Genomic DNA, 25,570 nt, shown 5'->3' with positions numbered 1-25,570 from the left:
AAACGACTTTGAGCCTTCTGCATGAATGAATTTCAACAAGCGGGTCAAAATAGCTGTGGTGACAAACAACTAGAATACACGGATAACCAGAGTCCACAGCTTACCTTTATATATCCCCAGGACACAGACAGCAGATAATTTGCTTCAGGCATTTTTCCAAATTAACAAAATAGATCCCAAAGCAGAAATGTTCAGGCTTGCAGCTGGAGTTCCCGTCAAGCTACAGTCTGCACCATCAACGCACCGGGGGCATTCGGGTACAAGAAAAACAGCTCACGATTCCTGCCAGCAACGGAGCCTTAAAAAGGTTCTAATTCAAAAACACCCGTCTGTCCAGAAATGAAGCATCGTGCTCCCATCCGAGGAACATCCACTGGAAGAAAAAAGAGAGGAAATCTGGGCAGGAAAGCAGATTCCAAGAGGGGAGCGGGGCTCCCCGAAGAGTTGACCTGGGCATACTGTGACACAGGCGCACGCACACACACACCCCCGCACACAGCCTCAGGAACGCACGCTGATCGAGCGCTGAATAATTGATGATGCTGCAGATATTTGGCAGATGCCAGAGAAGCAGGAAGGGAGACGGATGCCGTCAGTAGCTTCCAAACAGGGCTGGCTGCCTGGCTGCTACTGCCTCTGTGTGTGTGTGTGTGTGTGCACGCGTGTGCATGCAGGACACGGGCTCCCATGTGAAGCGCGCAGGCAGGCTGCCTACCAGCGTGTCACGCAGCGGCAGCAAATCAGAGCCCAGAAAGTGGATGAAGAAGTGAGCTCATCGCCACCTCTGATTGGCTGAGGCTGGAAGAGAGCTGAGGTCACCTGCCGCTCGATTGGCTGGCGCTGAATTCAGAGGAGAGAGGAAAAAACAACTTCCTTCCATTCCTGCAGTGCAACGGGAATTGTGTGTGTGTGTGGGTGTGTGTGTATGTTTGTGTGCATATGCAGTTGTATGTGTGTGTGTTCATGCAAGACATGGCAACGTTGATTACAAGAGACTGTGTGTCATGAGTGACCTAATCCACCACCGTATTATGCACAGGTGCAGGTTACCTCATTCAGCATGAAACACTGTGTGTGTGTGTGTGTGTGTGTGTGTGTGTGTGTAATTGATTAAAAAACTGGAGGTCACCTCTGATGCCATATAAAGGCAAGGTGAGTCACACTAACGCCGCTGATGAGATGATGTGTAATATTGTGGTGAAATGAATGAGCGTCACAGATACTGAAGTGGGCTCAGTGGGACACAACCTAAAAGTGGGCGGCTGTGTGTGTGTGTGTGTGTGTGTGTGCGCTCAAGAGGTTGCCGCTTTCGCTTGGAAAGAGGGATCTGACCTTACTGAGGGAGGTGTTAATCAAATTTTCCCATCATGAAAGCATGAATAGCGCACTTATGAAATAAATTGACAATAGACTGCTAGTTTTTAAGAGGGGGACGCATCCGGTGGACCCGATGTCCCCTCCCCTACAGTTATTTCTATCGCCAGTTCAGCGGCGCCTCATTCACAAGCCACTCGGTGACTTTCTCCAGTGGAGCTTCATGAGGACAAAAAAAAAAGTGATGACTATTGAAAAAGTGAAACGAGAAGTAACGATGATAAAAGTGTAGTCAACGCAAGCTCTGGGCTGTTTCAAAATAAATTTGGAATTTATAGGTTTTTTTAGGGAAGCAATTAGAGGAAAACATCTTATTTTTGTAAGTACGGCTTCATTTCACTATTACATTATTCTTACATTTTTCACTGTTGTAAATCTATGACAATAATGTGCAAAATGAACCACGGGTTAACAAAAACTAGAACAATGAGACATTACAAAGTTATTTTGCAGTACATTTTGAATACACTTCTATGCTTAGCAGAGAAAACCTTCACGGTTGACTTGTGCAGCCTCAGGTGGCACCCCAGTGTGTTTGCTTGCGGGTGTGAGGGTCCAGAGGCAACACGGATGGAAAAGGGACCGAGGCGGTCTCTGCTTACTTAACACCCCAGCGCTGCTGCCGCCGTCCTGGAGGTGCGACCAACTCATATCAGATGAGATAAGTAGCTCGCTGGGATCCAGCGGGTGTGACTGACATCAAGACAAGCAGGCCAGCACAGGCCCCCTAAACACACACACACGCCGGCCTGCCTATAGACCCTTCTGGCTACACCACCTTCCTACTTTAGCCAAATATAGAATACTGTACAACACATATTGACAGCCGAGCTGCAAGGTGTGAACAAAAACTATCGGGAAAAAATTGGAACATGTCACACCCGGTATAGCTGTGATTTGTGTGCAATTTGTTCTTTGGCACAGTGACCAAAAATATCAATTCCCACTTGTGCATGGCCCAAGACACCTCCCCCTCTTTGATTCATTTCTTTTTTTTGCACAGTGCATTTTTAGACTGGTGGCAAACGCCCTCACAAAACCCAGAGAGCGCAAGGAACTCTGGCTGAGAGTCTGAATGAATGTTCAGCCGGTGGGATGTGAGTGTTCGGTCCATTGTTGATCTCTGCAGGATACGGAAGAGGATTAAGGATAGAATTTTTTTTTTCCCAGGTGTCCAATTTGAGAATAAAGTTGAAATTTCAAGGTTAAAGTCGAAATTTTGAGAATAAAGTTGATGTAAAAAAGAAAATCCGTGAATAAAATCAAAGTTTTGCAATTAATATCAATATGAAAAAAGTCAAAATATCGAGAGTAAAGTCGAAAGGCTCTGCCTGGAAGTCTAGCGGAGTACTTCCATTTTCAAAGGTGTGCGAATGCCATAAATTGATTTATCATTATTCATGAAATTTCGTCTTTTTTTAGCGTCGACTTTATTCACAACATTTTGACCATTCACATAATTTCAACTTACGTCAACCTTTTTCAAGAAAAGTTGACTTTATTCGGGAAATTTCAATTCACTTAAATAAAAATCTACCTCCTGGAATATTTTTTTCTGTTCTTGTGGCCCCAATCCTCTTTGGTAACAGAGACTCAACATGGTAACCTATGAAATATTAAGGAGCGTGATTCATTGCCAGAAGGAACGCATTCGGGAAAAACCGTTGAAAAGCAAAGCATAGGCTTACCAAGATGGGGACTCTTTAAAGGACTCCTGAGGTGTACAATTTTTAATTGATTTATTGGTGAATAATTTAAGAATTGCAGCATATGCACACGGTGGACATGGTTTGACTGGAGACAGGTGATTCAAACAAGATAAGGAGCAGCTATGGCAGACAAAGGAAAGGTCATGCTGCACTAACTTAGACGCATCATTAAATGAGGACGATAAACAGAGAATCACTCCATTATGTTGGCTGTTGACCTCATGAGGAAAGTCTACCAGCTTGCGCTCCTTCAGACACGATAGCGGCCCAGAAGCCTCTGGCGAGGAGTTTTTAAATGGGTCTTTGTAGATCAGAGGCGCCAATTAAAGTGGCCACGAGTTCATCGTCATAAAATGGATGTAATTAGTCGTTCATGATACTTGTAACTTTGCTTTATGTGCTGTTGTACCACCAGCACAACACTTCTTTGATTACTGATTGATTAATTGATTCAATGTTTACACAAGCTTTTCACAAAATAAAAGCGATATTTCTAAAATTTCGACAGTACAATTGCGATTTGCAGGCGTTTCCATTGAAACGTCACAGCCGGTGAAGTGTAAATGGGAAAAGATGTTTCCATGACCCTTTTTGCGATATACCCCTCTATTGATACGTCTGAAAAACCACCTCATGAGAGCGTCAAAACCTTTTAGCCATATGTGAGAGTCGAAGTTTAGGGCGTTTCCATTACCAATTTGTTATTGCCATATTTCAGTGCTGCGCAATTCTAGGGGTAATAGAAACGCAGCTACTGTATTCACCTGCACCTGGATTTAGAACACAAGCACACTATTTCCTTGTTCCGCCATGCAGGGGTGTTGGAAACCTGCAGTTACACAGCCTCTGATTCCACAGATATGCCCCCCATGAATGTCCTGCAGAGGGCACCGAGTGCCGCTTCAATCGAGTCCCATTCACTCTGCCAGACATTTGGGCTTTTGTCTCTTAACTTCATCAATGAAGCAGCGCTAATGAAAAGGACTGGCAGTCTGCAGGATACAGACAGACAGACAGACTAAAGGCCATGTGTGGGAGACATAGTGACTGAGTTACTTTTAATGCGAGTGTGGCCGTGTGTTGATAAAGTGAGGCTGGTTAAACTGTTGCCATAACAACCCGGGATGGCTGTCCTGGTGAGCAGCAGTGTGTGCACAGCATGTTCCTGTTTTTATTTTACGAATAATAGAAGAGTTCTTTTTGGGGGGGGGGTGGGTAAGATTTAAAATGACTGATGTATCCCACTCGTGCCTACAACATTGCTGGCGTGCACGCGTGTGCGTTTTTCCTTTGTCCGTCCATCCTCGCCGCCTCTCCTCCTGGTCCGTCCCCCCTCTGGGTGACATCACAGGCTGTGACATCACCACAGCCCGGAGCTGATCGGCATTCAGAGCAGCAGCAGCAGCAGCAACAGCAGCTTCCCACCACATACACAAATAGCGAACACAGGCAGCAGAAGCGACTGAGCATGTTCGCAGCACAAGTCCCGGGCCGGCGTGACAGTGTCGTCGCTAGCACACGGGGACAACACAGCAAGCTAACCGTCCGCACCGAGCGACTGATCTTAGAAGTGGTGGGTCAGTGTGCGCAGTCAGTCAGTTCTGAAGAGCGATTGTCACACAAAGCCTCTAATTTCAGCATTATAGGATGTTTACAATTGAGCACAGAGCAGTTTTACACCTCACTGTTATAGCAAACCATCATACAGCGACCTTAAAAAAAACCCAAAAAACACTGCCGGTGATGTCACGTGATGCCTCAGATACAGTCACGATGTGCATAGGTGCAATGTTCTGCTTTCTTACCTTGTTGGAGGCCATCTCGCTGACCGAGTGTCTAGTCTGCAGGGTCTCCAGCTGGTCCAGACACCAGTCCAGCTCCTCCATGGTCTCTGTGGCCAGTTTCTGGTAGGCCTCCTCTGCAGGGGCGAGACAGGAGGGCAAGGGGTCAGTGAGGGCCCGCTTCAGGGGGCTAGTGGACGGTCCAGGCCCGGGGTCTCCCATTCCACATATGGCTAAGCTGGGATACCCCGAGTAGACACATGGGTGACTCTTCATGCTGGACGGGGTGAGCCAGCTGCTCGGGCCCAGGGGGTGAGGTGGCGTCGTCCTATATCCACACGGCAGGTGTAGCAGAGTTCACCGATGTCCCTCCTCGGAAACAAACAGAATCGAACCCCCCCCCCCCCTCCGACCTACAGCTGGAATCCGGGGGTCTTCCTTGTTCCGAGCAGGTCAGAGTTCATTCCAAGTGGTGCCGCCGCCGCATGTGACGGACGGCAAACTGCCATCGTGACTCAAGTTCAGGGTGTCCAGATGAATGTTAACGGTGAGTGCGGCAGGCAACGCACACAGGAACCCCCCCCCGCAAAAACCAAAAAGGAGCAGCAGGATCTCAGACCAGACACACACACACACACACACACACACACACACACAGTCGGAATTGCAGGTGTACGAGGTCGATGCCGTCATTCACGAGAAGACCTGTAATTCCAGTCATGTAGCAGGATGAAGAGTAGTCTGCTGAGCAGGCCCATGTCTGCCACGCTTGGCGGGAGGGAAGACCAGGAGGGGCTGGAAGGTTTGGGGGTGGGGGGTGGGGGTCCGCTGGGAAAATGAGTCAAAAATCGAGATCGATAGCGTCCAGCGTGGCGAGAGCAGGGGATCGTCCACAGCATCCCGACATGGTTGGCAGACGCAGAGGTGTCTCACTCGCACGCGTGCACACACACACACACACGGGCACGCAGGCACGCTGGCAGCAGACGAGATGCTAACCACAACACATCATCATTCTGTCTCCTCAGCCTCCCTGCCGCCGTCCGGGAGCATCCATCCTATCCGGGAGAGCCGAGGAGAGGAGCAGCGTGTTTGCTCGACAGCCTTTTTTTTTTTCCCTCCAAGAGATGGTCAGCGTGTGTACGTCTGTGAGTGCGTGTGTGTGTGTGTGTGTGTGTGGAGGGGTGGGCTGCTGTTGCTTCAGCGTCCCTGGTAGCCAAACGTGCTGCTCTCCCCGAGCTGTACCTAAAGCCTGAGAGGACTGCGCTGTGGATGGGGAAGGGCGAGCGGGAAAACGCGGAGAGGAGCTTCCCGGGGAGCGGGCGGTGGTTGGCAGCCGCCGGCGGCGCCGTGCGAGTGTGCATGTGTGCCGGCGTGTGTTCGGCATACAAATAAAGCGCGAGGAGGTGGGAGGGGGGTTGATGGTGAAGATACCAGAGCACCAGCACAGTCGCAGGGTAGTCGCCGTCCTTCCTCCCTTCCCCTCTCAAATCTCAAGTTTGAATGTCAGAGTGGGAACGTCGGGAGCCCCTTTGTGTTGTGTTGTCGACTCCCAGTCGACCCACCAGCACCAGCACCACCCCGACTAGTCTGACCAGAGGCGTTTTTTGATGATAAGCGATATGTACCAGGATGCCAGATGAAGAAAACATCAGTTTGCATTTGGAGCTTTTTTTTTCTTGAATTAAAAAAAAGAAAAAAAGCAAGCCGGTGCCTTTATTTAATGCAGCAAATGTTTCCAGCCAGTGATGTTCTCCCACCTTCACTGTCAGTCTCCAACCATCCTCTCGCAACCCCCCGCCCCCCACCTTCCTTGGCACTGCTTCTTCATTCCGTCAGAGATCCCACACTTCCTTCCTCCTTTGTCTCCCCTCCCCCCCGCCGGACTGCCTTCCTTTCTGCTGTGGTGTCCACGGCTGGGGGGAGAAAAGGGGAGGGGGGGGTGCTACTCTTTCTGACAGCCACTGCACTGACGTCAATGACATTCTTCTCATGCTTAGTGCGACATTAGACACCGGCGCTCGGAGAGGCCACTCTGCCGCACAGACGCAGGGCTGAAGCTAAACTACGAACCGGAGCGGCTCAACGGTGAAGTGGGACTGCAAGCGGAGCTTTGGAGGAGGGAGAAAACAATCTGTGAGAAACATAAGAAGGTTCTATGAAGTGGCAGCTATGTGTTGTCAGTTTATGATGCCAGTTTACTCTGACTTTATTGTGCACTGGTGAATATCCAATATGGTCATTTTAGAGCCACTCACACTATATATCGGAGTAGGACACTACTGTTCAGGCTAGAATATTCTAGAATCAGAACCCCAGACCACTACTCTGAATTGCATACATGTCCGGTGCTGTACTTCAATGCACTACTCTTGTGTGGCACACTAACAGGGTAGTGAACAATTTAAAATAAATGATATAAATAACGATGAATTAACCCAAAGATGTACTTGGTAACAGTAGCAAACAGCTGCAATCACTATAAGTGCAATAAAACAAAGAATACAAGTGACAGCTTCAGCTAATGCCATGCAAGTCCATGGGGTCAAAAGTCAACTTTGTCCTAGAGACATTGGGCCACTTGCAGGTTCATCGGGATCCCTCAAGACACAGCCACGTCAAATTTGGGGCTTCTAGCCCACGAGGAACCCCGATACCCTAACCCTAATTCCAGCAGTAACCCTAATCCTAACCCTAATTCCAGCAGTAACCCTAATCCTAACCCTAATTACAGCCTTATCGCTAACCCTAACGCCATGCAAGTCTATGGGGTCAAAAGTCAACTTTGTCCTAGAGACATGGGACCATGTGAACATTTTTCTTCCTCCAAGGTGGGGCGTGACAGAGAAAGTTTGAGAACCACTGACCTACACGATCAAAGTTTGACACCTTCAGGCAGGAAGGCTCAAGTATGAATAACTTGAATAACTACAATGCTGCACCAGCACAGATGATAATAGAATGGATACATTATAAAATTAAAATGTTGAAATGCTCTATTAGTAGAAGTCCAAGGAACACCACAAAGTTAACACCTGCTTAAAATATACTGCAGTAACCATTTGCATGCTGGCTGGTGAGGTGATATTAAATGATGTCACCATCAACTAATATATTCAATAACCAATCCTAACAGGAGCGGATACAATAGTATATACACATATAAGGATGCAACATGAACAACGGTGTTGCCAGGTTTTTTTTTTTTATCCTCACTGCTATTCGGAAAGCTTGCGATATTGCAGCTTATGCCACAACCAACATATTACATCATTCAGTTTTACATTTTAGTCATTTTGAGTGTTGAGATAGTAAACTACATTTTCAATGCACCGCTTCAATGTAAAGAATGCACTATGACATTCAGATGAAACAAACAGAAGAAATTCAAAATGCAAAAAATCAACATGCTGAAAACAGTCATGGCTTGTTTAAACGCTCACGTGCACATACACACACACTCCACTGACAAATGCTCGTTTCTTTTGCATACATACCAGTAAAGGGTGTCTTGGTGATATTTGCTTGGTTACATATTGGTGATCTCCTGCAATTGGGGAAACAAACAGTTACTAAGATATTTTCCATTGCAATATTATTGAAAACATGCCATTAATACATTGACTTTAAAATGCAGAAGTGACAACTGCTGTCCTTCAATCATTTCTGCCTTGTGCGAGATCTATTCTAACTGTCAGTAAGAATGACAGATGTGAATTGTTGAAGCTCTCCATGAGAACAGTAGAGGGCGATAAAACCCTGGCAAACAGGCACAGAGTAGCAGGGCACAATCAAACAGGGTTCACAGATATTCTGCCATTGCCCTCTGCGACAAACAAAGAGAGACGACAACTCGTCAACACTTACTTGGGGGCCCTGTCTTGCTGTATGTTAGTTAATGCACCAAAGTTGTTTCGTACGGTTCTCAGGCTGGCGAGAACCTGAAAACAAAAAACAAAATTATGAGGATCAATGTTGATGTTTTAAAAATAATGTAGAAAAGATGAAAGAGCAACGAGAGTAAATTTGCACATTGGCTCACCTGTGCAAAAGGTGTTACAATCAAATCGTCACCGTGACTGAAAGAGACAAAGACGGCAGCTTTAATTTCAAACATCTGACATGTCGGGGAGATTTGTTTTGGTAGTGAGCACTAGTAAAGGAGACGGTGATTTCAGTGGGTCGACAGTGCAGGAACACTGAGGCTCAATCTGCCTTCTACCCTGTGGCCCAACCACTCAGCACTGGCTCCTCTCTGTATTCACGTTTTGTCGCTGGGGTCTTGTTGAGATGCGATAGTGGAATAGCCTGCAGCGCAACAGCTTAAGTGCACCCTCAAGTGTTGAAGGACACAGTTTAAACAGAGTGACACTGTAAATGCAAACATGTTGACAAGGATGTTAAAAATCAACCTCTTAATTTCATAGCAATTCACTAAATTATCTTCCTTATAGAGAAATAAGTCACTGCCAGCGAGCTTTGCAGATGACCTTCCAACACTGTGGTTTTGCCAGTCATTTCTTTTGTGTCATTTTAATTTAAACAAGTCCAAATCATTTTAAGCAGTAGCGGTAGAAGAAGAAGAAGAAGAAGAAGAAGTAGAAGCGGAAGAATTACTTTTTCCTTAGTGGGTAGTTTACTGCCAGGACAGAGATATGCATTATTGACAAAAGTGAATGACATGTGGCTCTCAAAGATAAAAAGTACTTAGTCTTAAGTTTTAGTCTAAACCTTCGTCACTCAATTATAAAAAAAACCCTAAAATGCATCAATACAATAAAAAAAAGATACATTTTTTTCTCGTTTTTTTCTTCCATTTAATAAAGCAGGGCAAAGTAAGCTCGTTTCCCACTTGGTGGCCCCCTGCTGATAACACACACACACACACACACACACACACACACACACACACACACACACACACACACACACACACACACACACACACACACACACACACACACACACACACACGCGGCTGAGGTAGGCGGAGTTTGGGTGGCTTGCTCAAGGCCCAAAGTTACATGAGCGGGCATTGTTAAAGGGGCAGGGATCAGATTCCATTAGCGTGGTTCCAGTCAGTGAAAGGCCGGAGAGGGAAGCCTGCTGACCTCACAGCCGCGTCCTGATTGTGAACACTGTCAACACGTGCTCAGGTGACACAAGTGTTGTGGTGTCACAGGGATCTCAGTTGACTGCGCCGCTCACACACCGACCATGTCACACACACATACACACGCACCGCTATGTAAGTGGACAAAACAGTATGTGTTCCAAAAGATATGCAGGCTGGTTGACTGCTCCCGTTTTGGGATAAATACTTCCTACCAGCAGTGACGACTGGTGAGAGCTATATTTAAGCCATTATGAAATTGGAGGTAGTTGTATAAGTGTATGTGTCAGGTCCAAAGCTATTTAATGGTGTGAAAATGAAGAGCCCCCATGCTTCCTTAGTTGGTGCAAATCAGCAGGAAAAAAAAGGAAAGATGAAAGAGCGAGGCATAAAAGATTAATGAGCATCCCTGTATACCGATTTTAACATCGTAACTGAGGAGAGGGCACAGGCCAGCGAGGTTCATGGGTTTAATACTCTAGAGCAAAAAGGAGCAGCAAGGAGGAAGTCTAAGGTTACAGCAGTCCGGCCCTTTCATCCTTTTGTCTATTTGTATTTCCTCCAGGCGGGGATGGGAAAAAAAAAAAAAAGCTGTGTTTTCAGTCAATATTTTTACTCTCTGCTGCACTAAGTGTGCAGCGCATGCAACTGGAGAGGCTTCATTTGGAGAAAAATGATGAAAGTGCTATCAGGTCACATGGCGACAGGACTCCAACTGGTTTTGAGGGTTGGGTGATGTACTGCAGTTTAGGGGCAGTGGAGAGCATGGAAACACAGAGAGGTTAAAATGCAGTAAACATGCTACTAACCCCCAACCCTGTATGATACATGCAGGAAGACTCAGGTTTCAAATGTCCGCCTATGGATTTGGATGCAACTGGATAGGTTTTGAAAATAGATCCGAGCAGAAAATCAGCCAAAAGAAAAAACCCTAGAACTCACATCTCACTGGCAATGGAGGAGTTTCGGGACATAGCCGGCGAGATGTCGTAGTCGCTGTCCGAGCGGTAGAGGAACGACTCTCTCCGCTGGCTGTGGACAAAGTTGGCCTGCAGGACGAGAGCCGAGCCCGGGCTGGCGATGGAGTCCAGGGGGCTGCGGCCCGACGACGACGTGCCATTGTCCACATCGAAACTGCAAGAAAGCACAGAAAACACAGGGACGTGAAGCAGACGTGAAAGAAAGTTGACACAAATAAAGAATAAAAATAAAAGGATAGGACGCCACGCGTTACTGTTCATGTGGCGTCACCCAAGTGTCCGGATGATGCAAAAGTGCAATTTGATATGAAATGAGTCGAGTTGGTTTATGCTGCCAGAACTGGCCAAACTTGCAACTACGAAAATGAGCAAAAGTGTCTGTCTGGGAAGCTACAGTGGCTGTTGTGGCTAAAAACCAAGGTGTCCTAATGACAGGTTTGAGTTGAGCTGAGTCTTCTGAATGCGTGGAGAAAACCATGCAGGCAGCATGGAAGCTAAATGATTCATCTTTTTGTATAAATATATTTTAGTCCTGACCCACATGGAAGGAAGTGACTGAATCTAATTCAGTTCAAGTTTATGCTTCTTAATAACTCCAGTGACTCCACGAGACATCACACAGCGTGGATCTTCCAACCGGGTTCCACGCTGCTGCTGACGCATGGCTGCAGGGAAGCTTATACATTAGAAATTAAATTCTTCACTTCCTCATTAGACTAATTGAAAGGTTTAATTTCACCCTAATGTCGTATTAATCAGTCTCATCCACGTGACTAACACAGTACGAGCGCAGAGGACGGAGGTAAAAAAAATGAAATAAAATAATAATTTGAAGATCTAGTCTATTAAAGTCATGGAGGTGGAGTGGTGTTCCTAAGGCAGTGACACCCTATCCCCACCAGGGTGTTGTGATGAGCTCCTTAGTCTCCTAGGCGACTGTCCACACAGGTCATGACTAAATGTCTCTCACGCGAAGTGTCGGCCTCATCACTCTGGCAACAAAGATGCCCCCCAAAATCCGGCCTGGCGAGGATGCAAAGGTCAGGAAGGATTCCCTTTGTTCTCTTTCACATGATCACGCTCCAATCCTTTATAATCTACGACTCATCCAGGAAGGATCACCCTGCTAGTGCTGTGTGGAGGGGACTGGGGGAGCCGTCCAACTGTGTGATGCTGGACGCATTCATGAAAAACACCGACGCTCAGTTCAGTGAGCAGTCAGGGTGGTCGGCACGCTTTCAATTCTTCAATTGTGAACTTGTGCTGTACGGTAAGATGCCTATAAGGTGACAATATTTATTACTGGCTGGTCTTTTAAAATCTATGAAAACCTTTTAGCATATCGTAATAGAAATTTCACAATAAACATCCAATTTCGACTTCTAGTTTTGTCTACAGCTTTTTTTTTGCATTTCAATAATAAACCTCATAGCAAAAAAATCTGGTAAAACCTACTGAAAGTTTAACTCATGATTACAGGGAGAGGCCATTTACTCAGGCATCATGCACAATTACGGCAGCTTGGTTGGACCTCTTTTTTTATCCACGGCTTTGAAAAATAGGTAAAATTGACCTAAAAGTTGTAATTCTTTTTAGGTCATTTTGCTGGTAACTACTTCGATCAGAAAGTACTCCTCATACTCGTACACAAATCCACAGATTATGAATCAAATCACTCTAAATCAGCAAACTTGTGGTCATGCCAATCGGATTGTGGGTCATTAAAGTGTAGACAGGACATGCCAGGCATACTTTCCTCCACAGCACAGTGGCTAATTGCTGGGCTATCTCGCAGACTATCTCCCTTCCATCTCTGTGGTGCAGTGTTGAAATTAGTGCGAGCCCTGTCGGTTCAGATTCTAGACATTGGTTCTAGACGACAGCAGCAGCAGCAGCACAAAGTCTCCATCTTTCCATCATCTTCACACACCAAGCAACAAAACCACAGCCAGGCAGCCAGCAGGCAGGCAGCAGGCAGGCAGGTGTGGAGAAGCTTTGTTCTTTCACATTGATAATCCAAGTGCCAGGGTGTCTCGTGACTCATCACCGCGCTTACATCACAGTGCGGCTGCTCGGTAAACATGCGGCTAGGAAACTTTGCGTGTGTCCGCGTGTGTGCACGACTCCACGTACACGTCCCTCATGGGGGACGACAGGGACGGGCGTCTACTGAGGGAGGGACGGCTCCAGCACTGATAGGGAATGTCTGGAATCTTTTCCCCCGTTCTGCACAAAGCAGGAGCAACAGCATTTAGAGGGAACAATAGTTTGGGTTCTGGTGGGGAGGAAAGGAAGACTAAAACTGAAAAATACCAGAAGCCCAGCGATTTTGTTGCGAGAAACAAATAGAAACACATGGTAAAGATGCAGAAAACGGAGAGTAAAACCGACATTCTGGAGCTCCAGACAATGAGAAAAGTGAGCTAAAAAAGGGAGCACTCCAGATTTAACATGTAGGGCTAGGGAGGGAGGAGACGGCATGGAGAAAAGGCCAGAAGAAAAAGCACAGCTGTACAGTGCTGTTAAACAACCTACATCTACATCTGAGCACAAAAATCTATCAATCAGCTATGAAGCATGTTTAAAAAAAAACTGCAGCAGTGGCCATGTGCTGTACATTTACATTTAAATTGAGGAAATATCCAGCATAAGCAACAGACATTTCAACTTTTCTAAAATACCTTTGAAAACAATGTTTCAGTCACGCAAGAGGAATATAAGAGGGGAGCGACGCCAAATTGGATCAATGTTGAACATTAATTTAGTGCAGCTGCACAACCGAGCCTCAATATTTACCTTATCGTTGCTCATCTGGACTGTTTTCACTGTTGTGCAGACAAGGAGTAATGACTTTGTCTGCATTTTTTAAGCTATAAACAAATCCTGGTAAGCTTCACTTGGGAAGATTGAATTTCCAAACAATGACAAGCATTGAGCTCTGCTTGCACTGAGGCTTTAATAACACACACTCATGACTGCAGTGTCAAACTCCACCGGAAACCAAATAAAGGAGAAAATTGGAATTGGTTTCATCGGAAAAAGAATTCCTGTTGCCAAAAACATTTGTTACCTGGGTTTAGCTACAGTGTGAACCTTATTGTCTCGGTACATCGCACAAAAACGAGGCGGAAACAAGTTTTAGTAATAAAAGATGAAATCATTTCCACTTTATACAACTCGGTAAGGGAAAGAAAAAAAGTTGAGCACGGTTTGGAGCCGTGTTGTCGAGAACGGAGCCGTGTGCTGGAGCATGAGGAGGCGGGAAGACGACACTGGATTTATTTTAGAAAGCTGAAAGGGCAAAGAGAGCGCTGGGAAGGACAAAGAGAGAGACAGCAGAGCGCCGAGAGTGCCGGCAACTGGAGTGTCCGTGACAAGCGAGGACTGTGACAAGTGTCTTGAGGGGAGCGTCGCTACGTGATCCTCGGACCTGCGTGCGGCGACCTTGGCCGTCTCCTCCTGCCAGCGTCACAGGCAGCAGCGCGGGCGGAGACTAAGAGGTGACACACTCAGGGGGGGGGGGCAGCTGGCACACACGCAGCTTCGAGTGTCGCCGCGTGTGATCCCGCAGCCACGGCGCCCATTAATACCTCTGGCGGGCTGCACCTCCGATATTAGCGGGCGCAGTGCTCACATGACTCACGACGAGCTTCTAAGAAAAGAAAACGGACGGCAGAAAAATACTGCGAGAGATTAGAGTGCATTTTCATTTTGGGTCCATCATCGGGCAAAGAATGTTTTGTGAAAAAAGGCCTCATGTCTGTACTTTTTTTCCCCTTCTTCTTCTTGGAAATTGTGAGGCACAAATATATTGAGTCTTGGTCTCTGTCAAATTTTAGAACCCACTGTGGTCCACGAGTTTGCCTTTGTGCATCTGTACTGACTCACAATGACCGAAAAGCAACAGAAAAGTGAGTACAAGATTCCAGTGTTGGGCCGTCAGGGCCAGCAAGGGCTTCTCTACTCGGCTTAAACATACTCAGAAAAGTTACTTTTCCCCGTAAATGCGATAACGAAGTCACTCTCAATAATCTGGTTTCTTTATGGCATGTTATCCACGTGGTTGTGCTGCTTCTAATGTTGCGTATCAAGGTAGAGTTTTTATTCAGTCATATTTCAGCGGGCTTGCTGTTGTCAGGTTCTATGAAATCTGGCCGAGGCCTTCAGAATCAACACCGCAGGCTCCTGTGAGCTGTACGTGAACGAACTACCGTCAGTTGCAACACTCAATCAGATCTCAAGGTTGCGATGCCAAGGCCATTCAGCTGGCCTTATGTTGAACCGTGATTGGATAAGCACTCGTGAGAGCCTGACCGACTCAACGACCTGCGAGCTACCATGAGGAGCCCACGACGGCTGAAGGAGGAGAAGAGTTGCGGAATCATCTGCAGTTCATGATGTAAAAAATGTGTTATGCATTATTGTCCAATTGTTTTGGAGTTGCAAATAATCTCACAAACAAATAAATACGTTTACTTTTGTTTTCACTCAAATGTTTGTTTCGTTATTGGCTTGTTTGTGTCTTATACAAACAGGAACAATGCACAGTTCATTGGAGAAACTGCTTTAGCTCCCATAACCTACTTTTGCTGGACTTTGTTGACCATTTATTTTTGAGTTTTGACAGTATTAATAGTGTGATGAGATGTATGCATTTCGGTAGGAAAGTACAACAAGGTCAAGATTCATCGTCTCCTTTCTACTTTGCTTTGGAGGACGGCAAATAATGAACCTTCCCAAAAGTTGCACTTCTAGTAGCTTGAAACAGACTCACATCATTTTGCAGGATAGTTGGCTTCACTCAGTTCTACTATCTCAAATCTGACATATTATGAACTTGAACGCCGGGAGCACTGTGGTGGTGTAAAAACTAACAAATGCCAGTTTTACAACAGTCAGCAGCACTTCACGAGGCAAAAACCCAGATTATCAAAATTGTAATCCTTGAATTTATACAAAGGACAAGGACTTTATTGTGTTGGCAGCTCAAACAGTTAAACCTGAGCGGGCCGTGGCTGCCTGCTCAACCAGGAGGCAAAACGAGCACCTGATAGGTCAGTTATTAACGCGAGGACTAGTCAGGAATAAAATGTATGGATTTGCATCACCGTGCGAAACATTAGCAAATGAGTGCGTTTTAATCACACAGAGAGGGGTGGGCGGAGCAAAACAGAAACACAGCACACAAGTGGTTGTGACAGAGAGCCTCGGCCAAGAGGCTCCAGTCGGGTCGAGGAGATAAAGAACCGGCCGGTCACTGATAAGTCAAGCAAGTTTTTCCACGAGTGGACCAACACACAAAAACACACTGACTGAAAAACACACAACTGGTTCATTAGAGCCCATTAGGTGACCAGTGCAAGGAAACTGAGCCATAGTTCAAACTGTGGTCAAGCTAATGTTCCATTTGACGTAGTTTGATTGGTTTACTCTGGAATCTTAATTAAAACATGGCTGAATTTGTGCTGCCGAAGTTAAAAAAAAACATGAAGATTTGCTGTCCAGAAAAGCCAGTCAATCACAAGAGACCTATTTAATAAAATAAACCAGAAGAAATAAAAATTCCACAGAAATGCTGCTCTCCTCCAGGTCACAGCAGAGGGTGAAAAAAAACAAACCCTGCATACATTCTTGGGATAATTTATCATGTTAGCTTGCGCGTCCATAACTTGCGAGCTGTCAAACCCTCACGGCTGAGAGTTCACCGTAAACGGCGAAGGCCCGTCTGATGAGTCGGTCCGGGACCGACAGAGTCCAGACGCAAACGCTGCACTTCAGAGGCTCACATTCCCCCATCCTTGTCACGCTCTGTCACCTCATCACTCAAGAAGGTGTCGGGGGCGGGTGAGAAATGTTTTCCTCCTCTCTGATGGATTGTCCAAGTACGGCCGCTTGCCCCGTTTAAACTTTGCCCCTTGTTGAAGTGGCTGAGGCTGGGGAGCGTGTCCAACACCTGGACTGTGTCACCTTCTTAAAAAGGCAACAAGCCATGACTGCAAAGCGACTCTACACTAACCATGCTCCTGCAACCACGCCAGACTAGCGGTGAGTCGATGGGACTGGATGTTTAGTTTCATGTTCAGATTTCAGGCCTCTCAATGTGAGTCAAAGAGGTGAAGTCGAAAACATATTTATCTATCAAAATTTCTCCGAGAACAAAACAATCAAAAGCAAGGAAAGCCTTAAGACCTGTAAATACCATTTAATGTTTTTCATTCAAGGTGATGCAACATTATAGTGTTCAGGTAACACGTGTAGTCCATTACATTACATTGAATTACTGAAGCGTTGAGGTATTTCCTGGTCGAAGGTGTAAACTCTGACAGGCAGCAGTGCGACGACGATCAAAGGGAAAGAGGCCTTTCAGCGGAGCCAAATGATGGATGGAGGTGGACATAAATGTAAATCCGAGAGGCTCACAGATGCTGAAATCGTGGTAGTAATCATGCATATGCGTGAGCAACGGACACCAATTTGTATTGCATTACTACAAAAATTCGACGACAACAAAAAATATCCCCTCTGAAACGCTGCAGGAACGGCGTAAGAACAAAAAGCCGAGCTAAGACGAGTGAAGGAGACCTCGGTAAAACATCGGAGTGTGGGACAGATGGAGGAGGCAGCAGGCTCAGTCCAGCTGAGCGAATCCTCTCGGTAGGTGCTCAAGAAGAAAAAAAGGCTCAATAGAACCACGGCAGACTGTCAGCTTTCAGGACGACGCGTTAAATAGCGACATTCTGCCATCAAGTCCATTATGAAACATTTTACAGCCACGTGAGGTCCGATCGGAGGGAAACGACCCAATTACTGTGTATCTTTAAATTAGCCGGCGAGTGTCACTTCCTGCAGGGGAGGTTGCATAGAGCCGATTAATAAAGTGACAACGTGAGAACATGTGAGTGGGGTGGGGTTGGGGGGTTGGGGGGTGTTCACGCACACGCTGCCAGGCAACCACCAGCCCCACCGACACTGGCCCGGCCGCCCTGTCCCTCCGTCCGTCTGTCCGTCCGTCCCTCCCTGCGTCCTCCTGTCGTTCTCGCGGTCACCTCTCAGCGAGGCAGCGGCTGGAAACTGTGAATAAAAACTCCCAGTGTCGAAGCTACGGGGCATTTTCTCGAGCTGGAAACCAGGACTGACAGGCAAGGACAAGTCAAGACAGGGGGGAGGGAATGGGGGAGGGTGATTTTACGCCCGTGGCGCTGCTCCCTGCATCCTGCATTTAACTGGGGCCACATGCAGACTGAGACAACACATTCCTCAATGAATGACGCCTTTGCTTTTTCTACAAGCTGGCGTTTTCAATGATTTCACAGGGCCGGGCAGACCCGTCTTTTTTTTTTTCTCACCAGGGTCACGACAACTAAAAGGAGCAGTGAGACTTTTACACAGCTGGGCTGATAAAGTAGAGCGGGAGCCTGGGGGAAGTGGGCGGGAGGCTGCGGGGTACACACAACTAATCTAATCTGCCCCCAGGACCTGCCAGGGTGGGCAGGAGACTTCACAAAATACTAAAGTCAGAGGCGTCTCTCTCTCGGAAGGACGCGTGACAGTTAAAGAGAGTCACAGAAAAATAACAGGAATTGGACGGGATGTTGGCGAAGTTTCAGAAAACCGCAGACGAGAACAACAGAGCAGCACCAAAACCGAGCAGGGTGAAGAGAGAGAGTTTTTCCTGTTGGTTCCTATTTACCAGATTCCCTCGGTGTTCTTCAGAGAGCTGGTGGAGCGCGACCGTGGCTTCAGGATGATACTCATGTCCTGGCTCTTTCTCTGCACACGCTACATGTGTGAAAACACGCGCAGGAAGGGGCCACCTGAGCCCTCCGACCAGCCGCAGCACCAACACCTCTACCTCCCCCTCCGAGTGGTCGTCGCTGCTGATCCTCCTGACTGAACGCCGCTCGCTTCCGACCGCCGCTGCTTGTTTAGTCCGTTTCCCCTCCTCTCACGTGCACTTTTTTTCCCCTTCAAAGCCCGGTCGGCGTGATGTTGCCGTTTGGTAATCCAGCTGTGCGCCCACTGTCAGACCTCCGTGTGTCTTGTCCTCCTCCACCTCAATTAATGAGATCTTGACCTCCTCGCATATCTCTCTCTACATTCCCTCCTCCTCTTCCTCCTCCTCCTCTCTCGGTCTGCTGCTCGCACAAGTCCACCGTCTCACTGTCAGTTTCCACGGCTTTGGCTCGGGGAAGTCTGGAGGGGGAGGAGTTGCTTGGGTAGTAGTAATTCCTTGAAGGGTGGGGCTTGCTCTCCTCGGCCCCGTGCGTCAATCACTCGTGCCATAGCTGACACTGACATCTAGAGCACGCCGGCAGAACCGGACCGTAGGTTGAATATCTATACAACTCCGGCTAGAGGTCAGGAATCTGATATCAAGGCAGCGATGGGAAAACGGACAGTTTTACAGGAACAATGCATGGAAGTTTTGTCGTCAATATTTTTGTAGCGTTTTAAAAAAATGTTCAGCTTAGTTGCTCAGTAATTGCGAGACATTCTGGATTTAGTGCAACCGGAATGCTCTGGAATTTAGCCGCTTGGGACAATATGTTCAGTACCTCAAAGAGTTTCTCCTCCTCTCCAACATTCAAACTATATTAGTCGAAACCAAATTGCTTACACTTTAGCCTCAACCACCTCACACTGCTGAAAACATTGAATAATAAAAATGATAATTTCACCGAAGATTCTTGTGACAAACGCCGTGTTTCAGTTTAAAGAGGCATATTTGCTTTTTACTTCTAAAAACAACAAAACGTGACTTGGAAGTAATTCACTGGAAGTGTGGCTTGTTGCTGCAGCAGCTGAAGCAGCTGAAGCAGTGAGTGCTCACTGAACAAACAGTGGCCCTTCAACAGAGACACAGGTGCTCCGTCTGCCGCGTGAGTCACACAATTCCTTTTGCATTACCTTTAGAGTAGTGCATCCACTTCCATTTTCAGAAACACCCCGCCGCACCGTCACCTGAAAGCGCGTTTTAAGTTCCACAATGCATGTAGGCAGCGAGAAGGTCAAAACACGGCTCGGCGAGCGTTCGCTTTCCACGCAGTGGCTTCAGAACGCAGGGCCCCCGTAAACCAGGAGATGAGAAAAAAAGAAAAAAAAAAAAAAAGGAACCGCAGCCGTCGCAAACACAAAGGCCGACATGCTCGTTATTACAGTGGTGATGAATAGGTTTTCAGCTGATAAATAGCGCACCTCCGCTGGAGAAGAGGTAATGCATTCGTGTGCAGCTCCTCCGCGTGAGGAGAAAATAAATGCCCACTTCACTTTCCTAATAATACTAATCGTGCATTCATTTCATGGCTGTTGACGCTTCAGAGGGAATTACGTGGAGCAGCTTTTTATACGAGGCGAGGGGAGGCAGCTCTGAGGTAGCGCTGATGTCATATGCTAATTTGCAGTGCACGGTGCGTCAGTGACACACAAGCAAACGTCAGCTTTAAAAACGTGCAAATACACGCTTTTAAAAAAACAAAAATGAAAAAAAAACAAAAAAAAAAAAAACGTCTACGTCAAATTCACACCTATTACATCCCCCCCAGCGTTTCACACCAATATATATACACACCAATATGTTTCCCCTCGGCTACACAGAACTGAACCCGGGTCTTACATGGGTTGGGATACACTTTGATAGTTTGATAAAACGACAAGCTTTAACAAAAAGGAGAAGAAAACCAACCGTATGCAGGTGGCTTGCAGTGTTTAAGAGACACTGTAATGTCAGTGCAGCCTGGCAAAATACCGTGGGTTAGTGCAGTGAAACTAATCCTATTACCACGGTGTGTGCATTCCTCACAGACATGGAAGGAACAACAAGAGAAGCGTTTCCTTAAGAAAACAGTGGAGTCCAGCCGTGTTTCCGCCGCCGCCTCAGAAGTCCAAAGGAAAACACAGCAGTGCAAACGCCGCCTCCTGTGTCGGCCTTCTGGGTTCACTACGCAGAGAGGGTTAGGGTCAGAGTTACATCGTAGTAGATTTTTTTGCATTTCAGAGCCATTCCTCAGGAGAGCTGAGGCGGAATGTTCCTACGTTCTTGGCTGAGGCACAAGTTTTTCATTCACATTATTTACGCCTGGAAACACACAGGTGAGGTAACCTAACTGTTACAAAAGTAACTGACAACATCAGTAGTAACCACTCTAACAGTTCAGGTCAACCTAATAAGACCCACCTGCTGCATTGCTATCAAGCTATTCAATTCAGGCCTACCGCTGGAGGAATACAGGAGCAAGACTCCGAAGAACAGAGACACTGCCGCCCCCTGGTGGCCAAATAGGTGCGGCGTAAAAAGCCACCATAATTGACAAAATGATTGATTTTGCTCTAATTGTACTTGCGTGAACCCAGATGTGTGTGCGTGTGGCGTAGATAAGGTCGCTGGGCTAATGCAGATATTAATAGCACAGAGCTAAGAGCCGGGCTGCGAGCACAGATGGCTGCTCCGCAGTATCGACAAGCCACCGTCTCTCTGTATTTGTCAGAAAACAAACAGCACTGGCCATTACGGCTTCATACTCAAATACTGCGGAGGCTCGGACACACAAACTTTGTGCTTCAGACACACCTTCAGAGTGAAGGAAATAGATGGAGGCAGATAAACAATGAAAATCACACATCTTGTTTTCTGGAGGTTACCGAGTACAGAGCAAAGAAGAAAAAAAAATGCTCCAACAGGGTCCAAGTAATTTCTGGATGAGCTTTAATGGGCGCAGAGTGCTCTCCTGATTGGTTCACAATCTGCAACCTAATGTCCGAACCTGCTGCTCCCCGAACACCTTGATGCTTTCAGCGACGGCTCATTTGTGCATCATTTATCCTACTTTCAGCTCTGTGGGAGCAAACCAGCTGATTCACAGAGGAGGGATCAGCATGCGCATACACACGCACACACAGAGACACACTTTTCACTCCCGCAAGTGAACAGCCAAACAAGAGCCCCTAACAACGCAACTAGCCACCAAGCAAAACAACAATTTAAACAGCGGCTGTGAACACAGTGCCGGCCGTGTGTGTTACACAGCTATTCATCAGCTAATGTTCTGATAAGGCGACGCGTGCAGGATCTGTGTACCTATACACAAGTCTGCATTACGGATCTAGAGTTTTCATTAGAAAAAAATATATATACTGTATATATATAGAGAGAGAGAAAAGACAACAGAATAGAGATTTTTCCTAGACAAACTTTTTGTTTTTCAAATATATACTGTTTTTTCTCCTAGCAACGAGCTCAAACTTTTAAACTCAAATCTGTGAAGGAGAAGGAAATACAAGTACAGCCTTGCACACAGCTACCTCAACGCCATCTGACTTTCACTAGAGCATGTACTGCACTACTAAAAAAAAAGTCCTGCAAGCAAAACAATGCCGCTCCCTCACTCCTCAGTGCCGGACGCGGCTGGAGCTCCTACCCTCTCCTGCAGCGAGGCTTGATGTCGATGGGCTTGTGGGTGGCGAAGGGCGAGCCGTTGGAGCAGGCATGGCGGTAACGGGCTATCCTCTCCAAAGGCAGGTACTCCGAGTGCACCGGCAAACTCATCCTGCTCGGCAGTGACACACCCACGCGCAGCACTCGCGTCAGGGCGACTGGACGGACGGACGGACGGAGGGAGTGAGGGAGGAAGAGGCAGGCTGATGGGAGGAGGACGGAGGGAGCGACGAGGCAGAGCACGGGCGCGACTCGGGCAGAGGAAGGCAAGGAGAGGAGGAGAGCGACAGGGTGGGAGATGCCGGTGCGGGAGGGGCAGCGTAGACTGAAGTAGTTACTGCTTGTCTTAAATGAAATACATTAGCATTACTGTGAGTATGTACAGCGACCCAAAGTGGAAGGTACTGAAAATAATCTGCTATCTGTCTGTATGTACCTCTTTTGTTTTCTTTATTTTGTTTTCTAAATTGGAGCAGGGTGGAGGATCACATCCCCACAGGAGCAGTGTATGGAGTAAAAAGCCTTCCGGTATTCCATGTTAATGCAACCCTACAATCCTAAACTGAGCTGAAAGAGGATGTATAGTTAGAACAAAGAAAAAAGAAATGGTTGTTTTCCAGTGGTTCAGCCTCGATCATTAGGACTTACAATTCACAAAAAGCAGCAAAAAAAGTCCTAAAGTCAGCAGTCCAAAACAAACTGACACCTTCCAGAAAGAGGCGTGGCCACAGGAGGTCGTTGCTGAAAGACTGCTGCTGTTGTCTAAATAAATGCACTGACTGGGAGGGGAGAGCACGGTAGGAAGAGGTGCAGCCTCCAGGGGAATGTCCAGAGTCAAACACCACATCATCACACCAGCCGTCTCCCTCCTGTGAAGAGTCAATAACTAAAACTGAATAGCGAAAACGGTTCCTTCTTAGCTGATACATGAGAACACCCGACAGTCAGCACTGTTGCAAAAGAATAATCAAATCAAAAAAATTATTTGGGTTAATAACAGCAAGAACTAAAGGACCCAGACGGCATCTTTTGTGGCTAATATTAAATTCAATTGAAATGCCCCTTAACCCTTTCCCCTATTTTGGTTATGACTTACTTCCACCAATAGGGGGCAGCAAGGGACCATGCAATCCAGAGCTAGTGGCACGAATACCATGGTGGGTTTTTTTTTTCAAAGAAAAGGAAAAAGTATTCTCAAGAACTGTGAATACATATTTGGTGAAGGTTAAATCACAAATGCATAAATTACTGGGTGATTTACATAAAGGCCACGGTAATGGAAACTGACTGTCACTGATTTTAAAGGAGATTATCTGCGATTATGTATGTTTGTATTAATGTATCTATATATATGTATGTATGTTTATTCAGACATGTTTTCTTTAATCTATTTGCAATATATATATATATATATATATATATATATACATATACATATGGTATTCTGTTAATTGTGATTAACATCATGTGGCGTGTGGCAACACCTTGTCATCCCAAGACGAAACACTTTTTTTTTTGCTACCCCCCCGAAAACGCTGCTCTTTATAGCAAACGGTCCACAGGGGGCGCTCTGCTCTGACGGGTATTGAACAGGTAACGGAGGCAGCGACAGCCATGCGAGGCACACCGAGTCCCTGCGGAGTCACGCTTGTAGCCCAGCACTGACAGAAGCAGCCAGCATGCGACAACAGCTCCTGGGTGCACGCAGACACTGTCACACTCGCAGATGCGACGGCAGACACAACAGGCTTCCAACGCTCACCGTGGACATCTGAGCATGCCCACACACGCAAACACCACCAGCAGCAGCAGTAGCAGCATGCACAGATCACATAGTCATCGGTGCAATAATGCAGCACAGATCTGCTCTTTGCCTGCTCGGCTTCTCCTCGCTCTCTTTTCCCTGCACAAATGCACAACCTGTAACAGAATGCAGCAGCAGCAGCAGCAGCAGCGAGCAGCAGCAGCGAGCCAGGTGATGGAGCCACTGTCGTCACTCGACGTCCCTGAGGCTCAGAGCGTCATAATAGAAGCAGAACCGTGGCGTCTGAATGAGGTGCGTCCACACCGCATCGCCTTTCCTGCCGAGCGTCTGCGTTACGCCAAAACAAAAACGCCTGTTTTACGCATATGACATTTCAGCTCACAAATTAAGAGGAATTATGACGAGCTGTGCTACCTCCCCCAGAAAAATATAACTTTGGTTGTGATGGTGTCCTTGAAAAGACATGCAAAAAGTCTAAAACATGAAGATATGTATTTCAGTCTTGATTATTGCCCTGGATTTTGTTCTTGAAACAAAGAAATTTAATGTAACCCACAACCTAATACTTAGACAGCAGGAACAAGTTGATATTGCTTTATTATAAACAGTGAAGATTTCCTCTTCTCTGATTCACAGGAAAGATGACAAACCTGCTGTTCTAAGGTCACACTGAAAACATTTAATACATACAAAAAAAACAGTCACGCAGTCATTCCGGGTATCCACTCATTGCCACCCCTGAGTGAGTCACGATCTCACCCTGTGGCTACCACAAGGAAAAACGTCTAGCACCGCCACTGCCCAGCTGTATAGTGTGGGAAGCAAACGTGAAGAAAGAATTTGCACCTTTTTTCGCGAAAGCGCGGAAAACGACCACTGACTGGAGACTGGAATGATGAAGAAAATGAATGAGCAGCGATTAATACTTCAGGTTCAGTCCAAAAGTGCAGAAGGAGCTAATTGACTGGCAGCGTGCCAGGCAGAGAGAAGGGTGTGAGGATCCTCCTCCTCCTCCTCCCCGGGTTGGCAACCTTGTTAGCGGCTAACGGACTGGTACCAGGTTGTGTTGAGGCTGAAGCAGGCTGCCAACACAAGTCCACCTCATAGCTCAGAGCCCAAGACAGCGGCGCTGCTATAGCAACTGCTGTGGACGTGGCACTCAGCGAGGTTCTATACGTATAATATGTGTGCAATCAGCAAAGAAATGTGACTGGGAGGGGGGGGGGGCAGCAAACGCACATTCGTTGGTCGAGGCCGCTTGAAAAGCAGCAGCTGCCGCCGTCGTGCGTCAAAGCAGCGATGGTTCCTGCGCCTGGGCTCAACTCGCCCACTTCCTGCCCGCCTTTACAACGCCTTTACCCGGCTCGACGCATGTTTATAATGTGGTTGCCACGGCGACCGAAGGGGACAGGTAGGA

The 25,570-nt window shown here is 46.9% G+C and overlaps 1 protein-coding gene across 5 annotated transcripts in view; it reads right to left on the bottom strand.

Moving 5' to 3' along the window:
• The window catches only part of pde4d (phosphodiesterase 4D, cAMP-specific), a 127,728-nt gene that overhangs the window by 7,676 nt on the left and 94,482 nt on the right, over positions 1-25,570 (bottom strand). For 4 of the 5 annotated variants that reach the window (XM_076033157.1, XM_076033158.1, XM_076033160.1 and 1 more), the window contains 5 exons: positions 10,920-11,111; positions 8,907-8,943; positions 8,732-8,805; positions 8,362-8,411; positions 4,889-5,001 (listed from right to left, as the gene is read on the bottom strand). In XM_076033157.1, the coding sequence (XP_075889272.1) occupies positions 4,889-5,001; positions 8,362-8,411; positions 8,732-8,805; positions 8,907-8,943; positions 10,920-11,111 (466 nt within the window). Of the gene's footprint in view, positions 1-4,888; positions 5,002-8,361; positions 8,412-8,731; positions 8,806-8,906; positions 8,944-10,919; positions 11,112-18,647; positions 19,141-25,570 lie in introns of those variants that run through there. The other variant, XM_076033162.1, reaches the window with a different exon arrangement.

Source organism: Nelusetta ayraudi, unplaced genomic scaffold (assembly GCF_046127955.1).
Source record: "Nelusetta ayraudi isolate G7.1 ecotype Tasmania unplaced genomic scaffold, CSIRO-AGI_Nayr_v1 ptg000041l, whole genome shotgun sequence".
NCBI lineage: Eukaryota > Metazoa > Chordata > Actinopteri > Tetraodontiformes > Monacanthidae > Nelusetta > Nelusetta ayraudi.
Note: the sequence above shows the minus strand (reverse complement) of the source record. Positions and strands in the feature narration are given on the sequence as shown.